General features: G+C 41.7%; 1 protein-coding gene across 6 annotated transcripts in view; it reads left to right on the plus strand.

The window, feature by feature from the left end:
• The window catches only part of ATP6V0A1 (ATPase H+ transporting V0 subunit a1), a 58,526-nt gene that overhangs the window by 3,941 nt on the left and 39,335 nt on the right, over positions 1-15,250 (plus strand). For 3 of the 6 annotated variants that reach the window (XM_025207311.1, XM_025207310.1, XM_014521191.2), the window contains exons 2-10: positions 85-244; positions 533-611; positions 907-1,004; positions 1,993-2,121; positions 8,417-8,520; positions 9,524-9,650; positions 11,241-11,323; positions 12,136-12,229; positions 13,803-14,015. In XM_025207311.1, the coding sequence (XP_025063096.1) occupies positions 128-244; positions 533-611; positions 907-1,004; positions 1,993-2,121; positions 8,417-8,520; positions 9,524-9,650; positions 11,241-11,323; positions 12,136-12,229; positions 13,803-14,015 (1,044 nt within the window). In that variant the 5' untranslated portion in view covers positions 85-127. Of the gene's footprint in view, positions 1-84; positions 245-532; positions 612-906; positions 1,005-1,992; positions 2,122-5,084; positions 6,569-8,416; positions 8,521-9,523; positions 9,651-11,240; positions 11,324-12,135; positions 12,230-13,802; positions 14,016-15,250 lie in introns of those variants that run through there. The other 3 variants (XM_025207312.1, XM_006026358.3, XM_025207313.1) reach the window with 2 other exon arrangements.

Here is a 15,250-nt window from a genome sequence, read left to right on the forward strand (position 1 = left end):
TTTGCAGATGCATCTGTATAAAGGAATCTAGCCTTTCAGACCCTACTCTGGTTTCTCAGCTTTGGATTCTTCTCTTTTTTTAAGGTTATAATTCCACTCCTGACTTGACTGATACTTTCCTTCCATCATGGGGGAACTCTTCCGGAGTGAGGAGATGACCCTGGCCCAGCTTTTCCTCCAGTCGGAAGCTGCCTATTGTTGTGTCAGCGAGTTAGGAGAACTTGGGAAAGTTCAGTTTCGTGATGTAAGTAGCTTCTTTCCTTTGTTTCTAGAATGTATCAAATTAAAATCCTGGCCACTGTGGGGGTTTTTTTGCTTAATTATGACAATTTACTCTGCTATTTTGGTGTCCATTTGTGCTGTAGGAACATCTGTTGATTCCCTTTAGCTATTTAATTGTCAGTAAAATAATCCATGTCGCAAAAAATGTCTTTGCCTTTGTCTCTAGAAAAATGCATGCAATATCCTTGACAACTAGTGGTAATGAACCTTTTCATTACACATTCCTAAGGAAATATGTTTCTGTTTGCAGCTGAACCCAGATGTGAATGTGTTCCAGCGTAAATTTGTTAATGAAGTCAGAAGGTGTGAAGAGATGGACCGAAAACTCAGTATGTCCTCATTTTATTTTGATATATTTCAGAATTCATACTAGTACCTCACCTTTCCCTGCAGAGACCCATCGTAATGTGCCAAAGAAACTATAGCTCTGTTAAAGCAGCTACGTAATGTGTATTCTGGTTAAGGTTGTACTAAAAACAAGCGTGGATTGAGTGGATTACGCTATAGCTTGTCAGGGGAGGGAAGGAGAAACTTGGTATGGAGGCAGTCTTGATATTGCAGTTTCTTGTCCTTGTTTCTGTTAGCGAGTCTGATAGTGAAATAACATATCTCATCTCTCTCTAGGGTTTGTTGAGAAGGAAATTAAAAAAGCAAATATCCCGATCCTGGACACTGGTGAGAACCCAGAGGTGCCTTTTCCACGTGACATGATTGATTTGGAGGTAATGAGTTTAAAGCTATGTTGTAATATATGAGCCTGTGTAGTCATTCCAGTTAGAGTATTTGGAGTTTAGTGCAAAGTACATAGGGTAGGGGTAGCAAATTCACCCTGGCCAGATCTGAACCACAGGGGATCCTCTTAGGTCAGATCTGTGTGGTCATGTTTGGGGGCCAGCATGGGTCTGGGGCTGTGCAGCAGTGCAGAGCTAGGGGCATGCAACAGGTGCAGAGCTCTGGCTTGGCATGTGCACAAAGATATGTCTGGGCAGTGGCATGGAGCTGGAGCCAAGGGTGTGCAGCAGTGTGGATGTGACTGTGGGCAGCAGCCCCTCAGTTCTGTGCTGCTCCCCAAATGTGACTCTGTGCATCTACATGCCCTGGGCTCTGTGTTGCTGCCCAGCCAGGATTCCTTGCTGACGCATGCCCTTGGCTCCATGTTGCCCAAATGTGGCTCTGTGCTGCCACGCAACAGTAAAACTCTGATTTCAGTGTAGCTGCATTAATTTATATCGGTTTAGAGTTGGGCTCACAAACATTATTTTGGTTCACATGCTGTGTTGTATGTACACACATTGCTCTTTAAAAATGAAGGACCGAGTTTAGAACTCATGTGAACTGGTGCAACTATTGACCTCATGAGAACTGCTGCAAAATGACAGTTTGCAATCATTTTGAAATCAATATGTAGAGTTAAGAGACTTTACCAACCCAGAAAGAACACAGGTAATCTTTGTATAGAGCAAAGTTGGTGCTGTTGTTTTTTTGCTTTTTTTTGAAGTTCTGTCCTTGGAAAGGATGGGGAAAGGTCTAGCACAGGTCTGCAATAGTTATGCAGATTTCAGCTTGATGCAAGTGGCATTCCATAACTATATGCAACTGAATCTTAAAAAAATCTTACCCTGAATACAGTCATTAGTTGGGCTTAGTAGTGTTTATTTTTTAGATTCATACTAAACTCTATCTTTTACATTTTCTCTTCCTTCACCTTAGGCAAACTTTGAGAAAATTGAAAACGAGCTTAAAGAGATCAACACAAACCAGGAAGCTTTGAAGAGAAACTTCTTGGAGCTGACAGAGTTAAAATTTATACTGCGCAAAACACAGCAGTTCTTTGATGAGGTCAGAATATCGGGATTCATAATGCTTGGACAACTGGTCCTTCCGTTACAAATTTGCCAATTTATTTATTCTCTAGAGGTGTTTTATTTATTTATTTTCAGTTGCTATTTTGGAAAGCAATGTCACATTTATACTCTTGGTTTAAGAAGCTTTCTCAAATTATTTACCATTTTTTATTTCATGCGCACATAGTGAATCATGGTTTACATTTCCTGATTTTATTTTTGTATATATTTTTTTACAGTTGTTCACAGTAAAACACAAAACCAATCTCCACAATTAAGTCTAAACAAAGTGTTATTTCTACGGGTGCACAGATAAAGATTATTATTTCTTTGCCAGTACCTGTGGCCGATTTATTAACCAGCCATATTGGCTGATACCAATCTGATAGCTGATATGCAGCTTGGAGAGCAGCATCCAGCTGGTAAGTCTGGAGTGGGGCTGGAGATTGAAGCCCCTGTGGTGAGGGAGGGAATGGGGCAGGGGCAGGCTCTGCCCAAGTGGGGCGGGGTGCAAGGCAGACCCACAGGCAGTTTGTCCAGGGGGCATGGGAAGGAGGGGAGGGGAGGTGGTTCCTTGCACTGCGCGCACCCCAGGGTAGGCATAAGGGGCATATGCCTCTCTGGAGTTATGCATGGGGTGGGCTGCCTGCTGCAGGCTCAAGGCCAGGGACTGTGCCAGCCTCTTGGTGGGGGACTGGGCTAGAGCTGCCCTTCCAGCAGGCTATGGGGGGGGCTACAGCGGATTTTTGGGTGGCTGTAACCTCCCCATACCCCTGTCCCCGTGCTCTCCACAGAAAGAAGCTGGTGCAGCTCCTGGCCCTGAGCCCACAGTGGACAGCCCACCCTTGCCCCACACAGATCTGGGGGGCACATGCCCCCTATGCCTCCCTTGGGGGTGCATGCAGCAGCAGGAGTCACTGCCCTCCCTGCCCTCATGGCTCCATCCTGTGCCTTGCCCTGCCCTGGGTGGGCAGTGCCTACCTCTGCCCCACTCCCTGCCTCACCGTGGGGGTCTCAATCTGTCGTCGTGTCGTGTCTTTCCCCCCCCCCCAACTTACTGGCTGGATGCTGCACTCTGAGCTTCTGGGCTGCATTCCTGGCCGCGTACATGCTGTGGCTATGCACATGTACGCGGCATTTATTGGTGACTTTATTGACAATTGGCTTTTTTTGACCATTGTAGCCAATAATGTCAACTTTCCTTTTTATCAGTGCTGATCTGATATGGACTGATATATTGGTACACCTCTAGTTATTTCCTGTTTGTTTTTTTTTTGTTTTTTTTTAAAGAAACCTATACAGGTCAGGAAACCAAAAAATCTCTGTTAGCATAGGCCCTAAGCCTCCAATTCCAATGTGGTGGTATTCTTTGTGTAAGTATGTAATTATACCCCACAAAACTGCAGTGAGGGATGAATGTCAAGCTTTGCTGCAAAATCAGTGAGAAACTTAAGTTTGTCATTGTGGGTTTAATTCAAAACCCATGCTAATGGAAAGATTCCTGTTGACTTGAGTTTTTGCTCAAACATTAAAATGTTCAGTGACAAAGTCTGGAGTAGAGCTGCTACTTAAATCCCTAACAGTTGGACCTTTTTGGTTGCTAAACATTTGCCAAAGTGAATACAAAACCAGTGCAAAAACTTTCTCCAGACAAGTTAAATACTACCTTATGTCACTAGTTACAGTAGCAAAATAAAAGACTGGCAAATAAATTCCATGTGAAGAAGACTTGAATCTTCCCTGTTTAAAACACAGTCACCTTAATCTTCAGCTTTCTTTAAGTGGGGGAGGCTTTTTTTTCCCCCTGTTTTCTTTGCAGCATATGATTTGTTCCAATAGCAGCCTAGAGTTTTAGCCCCCATAATTGTGAGGATAGAGAGATTCTCCTGTTTAATTATCAAACTGCCATCCTGTGGCACTAGATGTTTTTCCATGAACAAGAAAATTACTGTTTAACTTTGAGGTTGTTTCCCTTCTGTGCATACACAGTCTTCATGGTTGATAATATGGGTGTTTCTGAATGATCAGTGAAGGGGTTGGTTACTGTATGATTAACTTGTCTTCACGTGTTGAATGTCAGCTTGCAAATTACTGATTCTACTGGGCAGGGTCTGTGTGGCCAGACAGTGATAACCTGAATTCACTACTTGACTGCAGTAGGAGTTGTTGCCTGTCTGCCTGCCCTAATTGAACATGGAATTAAATGCAATTACTGTTTAAGACAAGTAAGCAGAAAGGGAGGTAATTAGCAATGATGTTGCACAAAACTTTAGTAATTAACATCTAGGTGACAGTCATCTTCAAGTACAGCATTAATATCATTAAAATGTAACCAGATCAGAATCTAGGTAGAGTTAAAACAGAAAACATACTTTATTCTGTTCATTAGAAGCATGTTGCAAAGTAGTTCCTTGAGCCTTACTGCAGCTTGAGGACAACTTTTTTACATAGGTAGCAATCTCTCTGATTAATCAGCCCTGAGTATCAGCAGTTGCACAGCAGAACTTAATTTACAGCAAAGTAATATCACTTTAAGAACTATAATAATTTACACAATTAATATCAATTATAGTAAATTCCATGGGAGTTACTACATTTAGGAAACTTCAGTATATACAACAAATAACATATATAAAAGAGAAACCTTGACTAGGTTTTGTGATTTGAGATCTCCCTTTAGGGGGGGGGCTTTAGAGACCTAACATTGCATGCATTAGCTAATATCACAAATGATGTTTTTGTTTCTTCACTAATGCCATTTGCACAGTGCCTTTAACACTTGAAGACCTTTGTAACTAAAAGATTGTATATCTATGATAATAAATTACACAAGAAATGGCTGTCAATTGAAATTATTTTGACTCTTATTGTGTGTTCTAGAATATGTGAGCAGTCAAAGAGAAAGAATGGCCAGAGTATTAGTTGTTTAAAAAAAGGGGAAAAAAGAAGTGAACAAACGAATGTGAAGCCATTTCTTGTCCATAACAACATGATGATGATGATAATGATCCTTTTCTCAGTCTTCTTGTCTTTGCTTATGAAGAGCAGCATGAGCTGGAGAGATTTCTCTGAATCTTTTACCATAAGCACCCTAGAATATGTGAGCATAAAAGAAGACTGGAAAAGTAACGGTTAATGGCATGCAGTCCCTTGTCTCCCTTTCCTCTTAACTTTTTCTCACCATCTGCTTGTTTTTGTTTTTGTTTATGCATCTGTCATCCCCCTCTGGGTTCTGGGTTAATAAGTTAGGTGGTGAAATCAATCCCTTTTAGTTGTGAAAAGTGAAGGAGTTTCCTTTGCGCTGAAAGGGGCTTGAATTGTATGTGCTGCTCACAGCTATCCAGAGCATTTGTAGAAGACACCTACCTACTGCTTGTTTTTTTTTTCTTATTGCTAATTGAGAACAATGAAGTTAATTTTTAGAGTCTTAAAATTAATGGCAGCCTAATGTGTGCATAGTGAACAAGCGTCTCTTAAATGGATCAACATTAAACATTGCATCTTCCAATCTGTTGCCTTATTAGGTATAGAAATGTGAAGGGTTGAGCTTTTCTCCCCCTTAATTTGTAATTAAAATCATCCATGACAGCTAATTTATATTAGTGATGTTCCACTGCAAGCTGGTCAAAATCACAGTAGGGAAGGGACCCTGTAGAGTGATCAGTCCTCTCCTCATCCTGCAGCTTGGCTGGATCAATCTTGCTTTGCAAAGTCTCCTGGCAGTTAGAATAGGTAGGCTGGAGTTAAATTTCATAGTAGTTGAATAACTCGACCTGCCAAAGATGAAATTCTCTGTTGCTAAGTCCTGCCCTCTGTAGGGCATGGAGCATCACTAACAATCCAGTAGCAGCACATGTTTTCTTACTAATAAATGCAATGCAAGCCCCTTTGTTAAAACTGATCCTGTTCTTTCTATCTGTTAGTCTTAGAAATGCTGCCACTTTACTTTCAAAGTATCATTTAATTTTTGGTTTGCTGGGGTGGTGGGTGTCTGTCTGTCTGTGTTGTTTTGGGGCACCAAACTTGTCTCTCTTTGGTTATGTTCCTTCGTGAAACATTAAGGTTTCCATACAGTTTACTCTAATTTGGCTTGATTGCCCAAGGTGGTGTGATGGATTGGATTGGCCCAGAAAATAAAAGTTTTTTTCCTTATTAATCTTTTTAAAAGTAAACTGATGGTTACCTTAAAATCTTTCTTGGTTTTGGGGGTGGGTGTGGGGGTTCTTTTTTAATTTTTCCCCAGAACACTCTGTAAATTGCAGCTAAATATTTGCAGTCAGGCAGCTGAGCTGCATGTGGCATGTCAGCCTTGCAAAATTCTCCTTGCCCAGGAAAAGTGAATTTCTGGATAGGCAAGTAAATACCCTCGAGGAATTTCTCAATACTGGAAATCATTGTGGGAAGAGGGAAACGTTTGTGCAACTTCACAGTACGAGGCTGAGGTATGTACATGCAGTTTACATATTCAGTGCCACATTCTGCCTTCAGATGTGAGCAGCGGGCCCTCAGTGGATCAGTGGGAGACTCCCTCTCCTCCCCTTGTTCCTCTGAGGGTAGAATATGGCCCTTATTAGTGCTGACCAGTTCCTTCATATCCCTTTCTTCATTGTATCAGCTGCAGGGGTGGAAATTTTTGGCACAGAATTGCTGGCTCTGTCATGTTAATGTAATGCAAGAAGGTGCAATCTGAACATCCTCCTTTTGAATTGTTGAAACATAAGATCTGTTTCCAGGAATTTGGGCCTGTGGGCTTGTCACTGTACGTGACAAACTAAATTACTTCCTATTTGAATGGCTGAAAAGCTAGAAAATACAGGGCGATTGAGCTTTTTCATGTAGTGCCTCAGCAGAACTGGTGACATTGAACTAATTTGGTATAACTTGACCTAAGCGCACTGCTGCCGGATGGCCATCTATTCAAGTGCCTAAAATTCTAATGAAAAGCAAATGCATGGTTTGCCAAACGCATATAGTTAAAGGTATCCTGCCTTTATGGGAGAGAACTTGACTTGTCTGGTAATGACAGTAAGTAGCCACAACTTGCATGTTTTATTACTGGCTCTGTTACTGATGTGCTGACCTTACGTGCTGAAAGGTGAAATAAGACCAAGGTTGCGAGTTAGTAAAATGAATATGACACCACTTGCACTCGTCAGGGGGACGTTATGTACAATTTGAGTGTAATAGGCCCAGTTATAGTCTGCACTTCTATCATGTATTGAGGCAGATAAGTGTGTAACAAACTTTTTGCAGGTAACATTCTTCTGTTGCTGCATAGATCAGGATATTTTTGAGAGACAGAATCCGTACTGATAGTGACATTCCATTTAAAAAGGCAGTGCCAGTTAGTTACACCTGTAATCCCTTGTTGGTATAACAAATAGACAATGCTTCAGTTTTACTGTATGTAAAAGAATATCTGTATATCTCCCCTTCATTTGTTATTTTTCCAAAGTTCATGAAACAATGTTTGTAGCATGAAGGGTCTCTCTCTGCCCTATTGACACAAGTGAGGCCCTGGAGTACCATGTCCAGTTTTGGGCCCCTCACTTCAAGAAAGTTGGGGACAGATTAGAAAGAGCCCAGCAGAATGTAACACAAACAGAGACATGAGAAGCATGAGTTTTGAGGAAAGGATGAAAGAACTAGGATACAAATACATGAAAGGTGATGGATGGATGTAGAGATTATACTATTCTCTGTAGGGGACAGGCCTAGAAGCTATACTCTCAAACTGCAGCAGAGAACATCTAAGTTGGAGATGAGGAGGGATTTTCTGACTATGAAGGTGGTTAAATGCTGAAACAGGCTATCTAGAGAAGTTGTGGAATCTCCATCCCTGGAAATGTTTAAGAGCAGGTTAAATAATTATTTGGCTTGGATGGTTTAGTTAGGAATGACCCTGTCCTGAGCAGGGGACTGGACTGCATGAACCTAAGGCCTACTTTCCTATGAACTCATGTTACCAAGGAATGTTTTTCATTCTTGGTAACATAGCTTATACTTATGAAAACCCAAAAATTTCCACCTCTTTTCAGAATATGCCCCATCAGCACTTTGTTCTTGTGTTGCAGTTTCCAGACATTCCCCCCCAACCCAGAGCTTTGCTGAGCCACTCTGCTTACCTCCTGTTTCTTTCCTTGTGTGATCCTTAGTCTCTGTTCTTTCATCTTTTTGTTCTGTTTTATTTTCTCTTTTCTTTCTTTGACCCTTCAAGCTGTCTCCTGGTTCCTCGTTCCCTGCATGCCACTAACTAGTTTCATTAGATATTAATTGATTTGTGAATTCAGGCTGAATTGCATCATCAGCAGATGGCGGATCCAGACCTGTTGGAGGAATCTTCTTCGCTCCTGGATCCGAGTGAGGTGGGAAGAGGAGCCGCCTTACGACTTGGGTAATGAGAATTTTTATGCCTTCTGTTTTCTGTTACTTGGCTTAATTATTTACTCCCATTTTTTGTGGAAGCCACAGTGCTTAGCCCAATCCTAAATTATCTTTCTACATGGGGTTGTGAGGAGGGGTCTAAGCCTATAAAAGCTGGTCTAAAATCAGCTAGCATTGGTCTTCATTCTTTCCTTGCCCTACGTGAGCTTATTTTCCAACCCCTACTAATCCAGGGAATAAGTATCTGAAGGAGGGAATTACAACTCTGCTGTCTTGTGGATCGGCACAGAAGGCTGTAACTAATCTGTTCCCTAAGCAGCTGGGGCTTAATTTTCAAGCGTGGTGAGCATTTGCAGCTTCCACTGAAGTCGGTTGGAACATTGGGTATAGCATATATTTGAAAAAATCTACTTATTTTTTAAATATCCTTTTTTGTAAACAGATTTCAAATCATCCTTGTCACACACATGCAGAAGCCATTGTTGTTTCTGTGATGCCCTTTTATTTTGACCTGTGGGCTTTAACTGTTGGCTGTCTTGAAAGCAAATGTCCATGGTCTTCTGTGGGTCAGCTTTGAGAGCAGTGTAGCCTGCTATCGCCTTCCTTGCTCTGTGAAATCTTTGGCATCAAAGTTAACCAGAGTTGTGCGAGACTGACAGTAACAGGCATGGAAACTGTGTGACTAAGTGAAACGCATCAATTCAAGCTGTCCATTGCTTTCTTAGTTGTTAATTTTGCAGATAGTATAGGATTTGTTCTCATAAAGAGGGTGGGGGGTAGTCCTAGCTTTTGGTATTATACAGCTGTTGCCTCTGCTTTTTTTGTGTGTGTTTGCTTGTAAAATTTTCTACTTTGACTAAAGAGCGAATTTAAAACAACTCAGCTGGATTTTGTAGTTTAAACCTGGATTTAGTTGCTTTTGTGCTGCTAACTAATGAGGCTTCAGTCTTGTGTGTCTAAATTTAACTTTTTAGATGCAATGCCTCAGTTTTTTTTCCTCTCCCCTTCCACAGATTTGTGGCTGGTGTGATCAACCGTGAGAGAATCCCTACATTTGAGCGCATGTTGTGGCGAGTGTGTCGAGGGAACGTATTTCTGCGTCAGGCAGAAATTGAAAACCCCCTGGAGGATCCTGTAACGGTAAAAGAAACTGATATCTGTGGGGACAAAATACAGTGTAAGATCGCAAGTACCTGTCAGAATTTGTGTGACTAAGGTCCCAAATACCTGTGTGCATGAACAAAGGAACTTTACCCACAACCTTGGGGCTGAATCCTACTGTGAGCTCCATCAGGGTGAGACCTTACATGCCACCTACCTGCATAGGATTCATTGCAGACTTAAGGCCTTGAATTATAAATGTTTGTGCTTGAGTAGCAGGTCCTCTCTCCTGTGACTCACATTCTTGTTTCTGTTCTTTGCTTTGTTTGTTTGTTTGTTTTTATTCAGTGCCCATCACTGATACAGCATAGTATTACACACTTTACTAAAAACAAACATCCTCCCCAAAAAAACCAACAAAAAACCCAACAGCAACAAAAAACAAACTTCTAGGCATATGCTACTGCTGTTAAATTATTTCTTGTATTGATTCTTCATTTTATCCTCTCTTCTTCTCCCCACAGCCCCTCATCCTAGACTTGTTTTACAAGTCGTGTTACAAGGTCAGGGTCTACAGTTGTAACCTCTCCATGGGAGGGAATCCGTCTCTGTTTTATAAAGTGTCATGACCATCTATGATGATGACAAAATACAAGTGGTACCCAGTGGAGACTGGGCAGTTCCTGCATTATTTCAGCACTAGTGGGAAAAAAAGTTGAGGCCTCAGGATGTTATAAAGGGGTTAACTAAATGTGAGCTTCTAGGTCCATTACAGTAGGTCTGAGATCTGTTGGATTTCCTTATTTTAATGGTGATTGTTCCAGGAGAGGCACTAACTTTATTTCCTCTTTGTCAATCATTTAAGAAAATGAATAGTATCAATGTTGAAAGCTATGCAGCTTAAGCTCCTAGCTGATGTATAATAAAAAGAACACTATGGGTTGCACGGGAACAAAGACTGAAATATTATTCAACTCTTTTTCCATGCGAGTTTGCTTTCTTGCAGCATTCACTGCTGGTAGCTGAACTGAGTCACACTAGCTGTCTAGCAGAGAGGAATTGCAGCCCTATTGTACAACACTTCCTTAACTTGAGGTTACACCTAATGTAATTATTTTCTGAAACATTACATGAAGTTTCCTCAGTAAGGTAGAATAACATTTTATCAACAAATGCAGGAAGGGGGATTTGGATATCTAAACTAAAACAGCTGCAGAAAGAATGTGCTCCTGGAATTCTCTGGAGATGCCTGGTTTTTGGACTCTGTGTTCCTCTAAATACACTGCACATGTTGCCTTACTTCCATTCATTCTTTCACTTGCTGTTCAACTCTAGAGCAGGGTTGGCTGAAAGATGCACCTCTTTGCATCCATACGTTAAAGAAAAGACTTCTGATTTCCCCATAGTACTAAAGCCCTTAGCTACAATAAACTCAAAGGCTTCTAGACTTAGGTTAAAACAAAACTGTTTTCTTAGCAGTGTTAAGGCATGTTGTTGACTCTGTGCAGATGCAACTTCCTTACATACAGAAGGGAAAAATGACAGGCTGTTCCATAATTTGCTATAATCACTAGTTCCTGTATAACACTGAGATTTTGCACTGTATCTGATTTTTGTTTTCTGTTCTAGGGAGATTATGTGCACAAGTCTGTGTTTATCATCTTTTTCCAAGGTGACCAGCTGAAGAACAGAGTCAAGAAAATTTGTGAAGGGTAAGAATGCCTTGGATATTTTTATTGCTGGATTTTCATTTGTGCTCATTACCTTAAAATAATTTGCATACTTGCAATGCATATTGAAATACAAATTACTTCTGAGAGAGAGATAATATTGTTAAAACTCTCATTAAACCTGAATTAGTCAGAAAACCCATGTGATACAATGTGCATCAGAATGAAGTTCTCTAGCTGACTCTTTTTTGACTTTGTAAATCTGTAATGAATGGTACATGTATGTTACTGAAGTATATTGGACAATCAAAACTGCCCACTGCCTCCAGTTTTTAAATCTTAAAGTGGATGAACTGCTCTTGTTGTTGTAGGGGTATGCAGTCAAGCTCTTCAATGCAACTTCCTTATGAATAGCAGTAAAACTGGTTTTTTGGCTTGCAGCATGTACAGACATTCACTCTCCTAGGAGAAACTCTCTTGGGAGCTCTTTAACGCTGGTTATTTCTAGATTAGTTTTATCCTGGAGCAGTCACTTTTTTACTGTGGGAGAAAATTCTTGAACATCTGTATTCTTTTGGTTTCTTCTGGGAGAGCAGTGACCCAAGGCCTTATTTAGACTTAGACTTTCATACCTGTGAAAGATATCATCTGGGGCTTAACTTGAATAAGAAAGCCAGAGCATTCACTTAACAGTTCTGCTTTGAGCAAATTTGTGTAGTAGCCATCTGATACAAAGAACAGCTCTGCTCTTTGATGAAAACCTTAAACTTTACTGTACATGCTCTTTACTCAACACTACTTGTGGCTGGTGAACTAATTATCTTACTACTGGAAGTGGTTTGCATGTTTTACAGGTTCCGTGCCTCCCTTTATCCCTGCCCAGAAACACCACAGGAAAGGAAGGAAATGGCTTCTGGAGTCAACACTAGGATTGAGGATCTGCAGATGGTATAACAGCACAGTGAATGGACTCAATGTCACATTGTCATAGTAGAATCCTGGGCTGCTTAGATGGATCTGAGTGTAGGATAGTATTTGCTTGCAAATTGTTGGGCATATTAAAAGTAGTCAGGCGTAGCATCTACTATGGGGCTACCAGTTTTTCAGAAGAGAACAGCTTTGTCTGCTCAGTTCCAGTCATCAGCCCAGGTAGGGTAGTAAAGTGGATTTCATTCCACAAGAGTAAACCCCCTGTGGGTAAATACTGCCATGGGTATTAATATTCATAGAAGCAAGTGCAGAGTTAATATGGAGGGGTGGATGGCAATGGAGTATATCTCCAAAGCCAGTAGCATGAATGAGTGAAGCTTGCTCCTCCAGGATCCTTGCAGGTGAAAATAGTCCAGTCTGGACTATTCCAGTCCAGTCTGTCTTTCCCAAGTTAGTGAAAATACCAACACTGTTTTAAAGCTGGCAGATTTCCTGCCTGTCTTTGTGCTTGTATGCCATGGTGCCAAGGAGAGCTTCTGCTTTTGAAAAAAAATTCCTTTAGTGCAACAGCTCTGGGTGTCAGTGAAAGCAATAAATATAATAAGTTACTGGGCAGGAGCTGAATCAGCAACATGTGAAGCTGCATGGTGCTGGCTCTGTCACATCTGATGCTTGCAGCTGAATTCACAGGAAGGGCAGTAAGTTGCTTTTGTGAGGAAACTGACTAAGGGTTTTGATGGAGAGAGAGTTGTTGTTTTTTTTCCCAGGGTGGGTGTTGGATGCGAATGCTAAAGAAAAGAGGTTAAAACTGGGCTGCTGCTTAGCCAGTGTAAAGGTCAGCTCCCCCAGTTTGAAGCTGCAGGGAACAGCTGTGTAGTAGCTGTCATAAAGTGGATAAGAATGCAGGATACATATGTTAACTTTCCCCATAGCATCATTTCTGCAAATTCTATATATCTTAGTCTTTACAGTCAGTTACAATGACATGGCTTGAGCTCGATACATGTTCCAGTGATATTGCACATGCCAGAGAACATGTTTTTTTTTTCCTGAACTTGTATCATGGCAGTTTTGAGCACCAAATGTGGATGAATTCTGAACCCTTTTAACACATGCTCCCTGTGTCTCCTTACCAAGATGGAGGTCCTGCATTTCATGGCTTGCACATGGTCATTCCTTGACTGCATCTTGGACAGTAAATGTCCATTAAGTTTCATGAAGCAAAAATTTCCCCTTGGGATTCTGAGAAACGCACATTTTGCCTTTTGAATTATCTGCTGAAGATTGGACAGAGGAAGGACAATAGACTAAATAACTGTTTCCTGAGCTGCTTTCCGGGAGTAGTTTGTGTGTGTGTGTGTGTGTGTGTGTGTGTGTGTGTGGGGACTTTAGCAAATGCTCCAACTTGTAACAATGGGGTGGGGGAAGGATCTGCCTCTAAGTAGGGTTTTCCCCCTATTTCCTTATCAGCAATGAGTTAGGTGCACTGTTACGCACTGTAAGTTTCAGCTACAACTGTGGGGTGTGCTACTGGGTACCACAATTCTCAGTTGAACATCTTGCTGCAATCTGTTCCACCCTTCCATGAAAGGTGCTGAACCAAACAGAGGATCATCGCCAGAGAGTTCTACAGGCAGCTGCTAAAAACATCCGCGTCTGGTTCATCAAAGTGCGAAAGATGAAGGCCATCTACCATACCCTGAACCTGTGCAACATTGACGTGACTCAGAAGTGTCTCATTGCTGAAGTCTGGTGCCCTGTTGCTGACCTCGATTCCATTCAGTTTGCTCTCAGAAGAGGCACGGTGAGCATCTCCCACATCAATTATGACAGCAGTGACTGTTACCTACTAGGCCAGTCCTAGCAAATCTGGATTAATTGGTTTGCCTGAAGAGCTGTATCTGGCTGGGTTTCTAAAATATGTTCCTTCACAGAGGGCACTCTTATTTAACCCAGCTACCAGATCAACTCAAGGATTGTTGCAGAGGTAGAGACTACAATAGTGGATTAAATTACTGATTCCTTGAAGGCTTCTTTTTATTGAAATCTCACCATAGTGTACATGACTTTATCATAAACAGTTGAATTTAGGCCTTATATGCAGGAAGAGGATATAATTATAGAATTTCCTGTGTTGGGAGTCCTTGGTACATCTCATTTAACCTGGCTCTTTTGAAGTCCTGCCACTTGGATATGCAGCACAGCTTTTCAAAAGGACTCACTTACTCCAAGGCACAAGCAAATGCTGTAGCTTTTCTCTCTCTCCCTTTCCTCCCCACTCAAATCTTCAGACATGCTTCGTAAGAAGAGACCTACCTGAATCGTGGCATAAGTGCATTGCTCAGCGGGTACTCTAATCTTGCTCTTTTTGCCATGTTCCTCCTTGCTTTCCTCCCCCCACTGCTGATTGGCAGAGGGGCCCTGGCAGCCCTGCTGCTTGTTGCTGATCAGCCAGGAGGCAAAAACCTTAGCATATTTAAAATGGCAGTTTTTGCCTCCTAGCTGATCTGTGGCAAGTGGTGGGGTTATTGGGGCCCCTGTGCCAATCCACAGGGTGGGGGGGGGGGGGGCTGCAAAAAGAACAAGATTACAGGAGCTGCAGTGTAGCATGCTTCTGCTGTGATTTAGCTGGGTCCCTATTCATAAGCTCTGATCCACTTAGGGAAGTGATGGTGTACGACTAACTTCCTCTGTTCTGAATCTTCCCCCTTTTTTGTCTTGAAGAAATGCAAGGCGACCCTGATATGCACGAAATGAACTCCAACCTACAAAGGCAACATGGGTGCAGGGTCTTTTAATTACCTTTTAATGATATTTGCTTGCCTCTTGTTCTGCAACTTCAGGATGTGGGCTACTACAGGTTTGCCTTAGCACTTTCTGTATGTTGTTTTGGCTGGATACTTTTCAACATGCTGCTTTTTAGCTGTCTTGGTGTTTCTGCTCTATGGCGCAGGCTCTCATGCCTGCAGTGATGCACAGTTCAACATGCCTGTACATTTACCCTTGAGGTGGTGCTCACCTGACCTTGTATTGTTTATG

This window comes from Alligator sinensis, unplaced genomic scaffold, assembly GCF_000455745.1.
Source record: "Alligator sinensis unplaced genomic scaffold, ASM45574v1 scaffold919_1, whole genome shotgun sequence".
In the NCBI taxonomy this organism is placed as follows: Eukaryota; Metazoa; Chordata; order Crocodylia; family Alligatoridae; genus Alligator; species Alligator sinensis.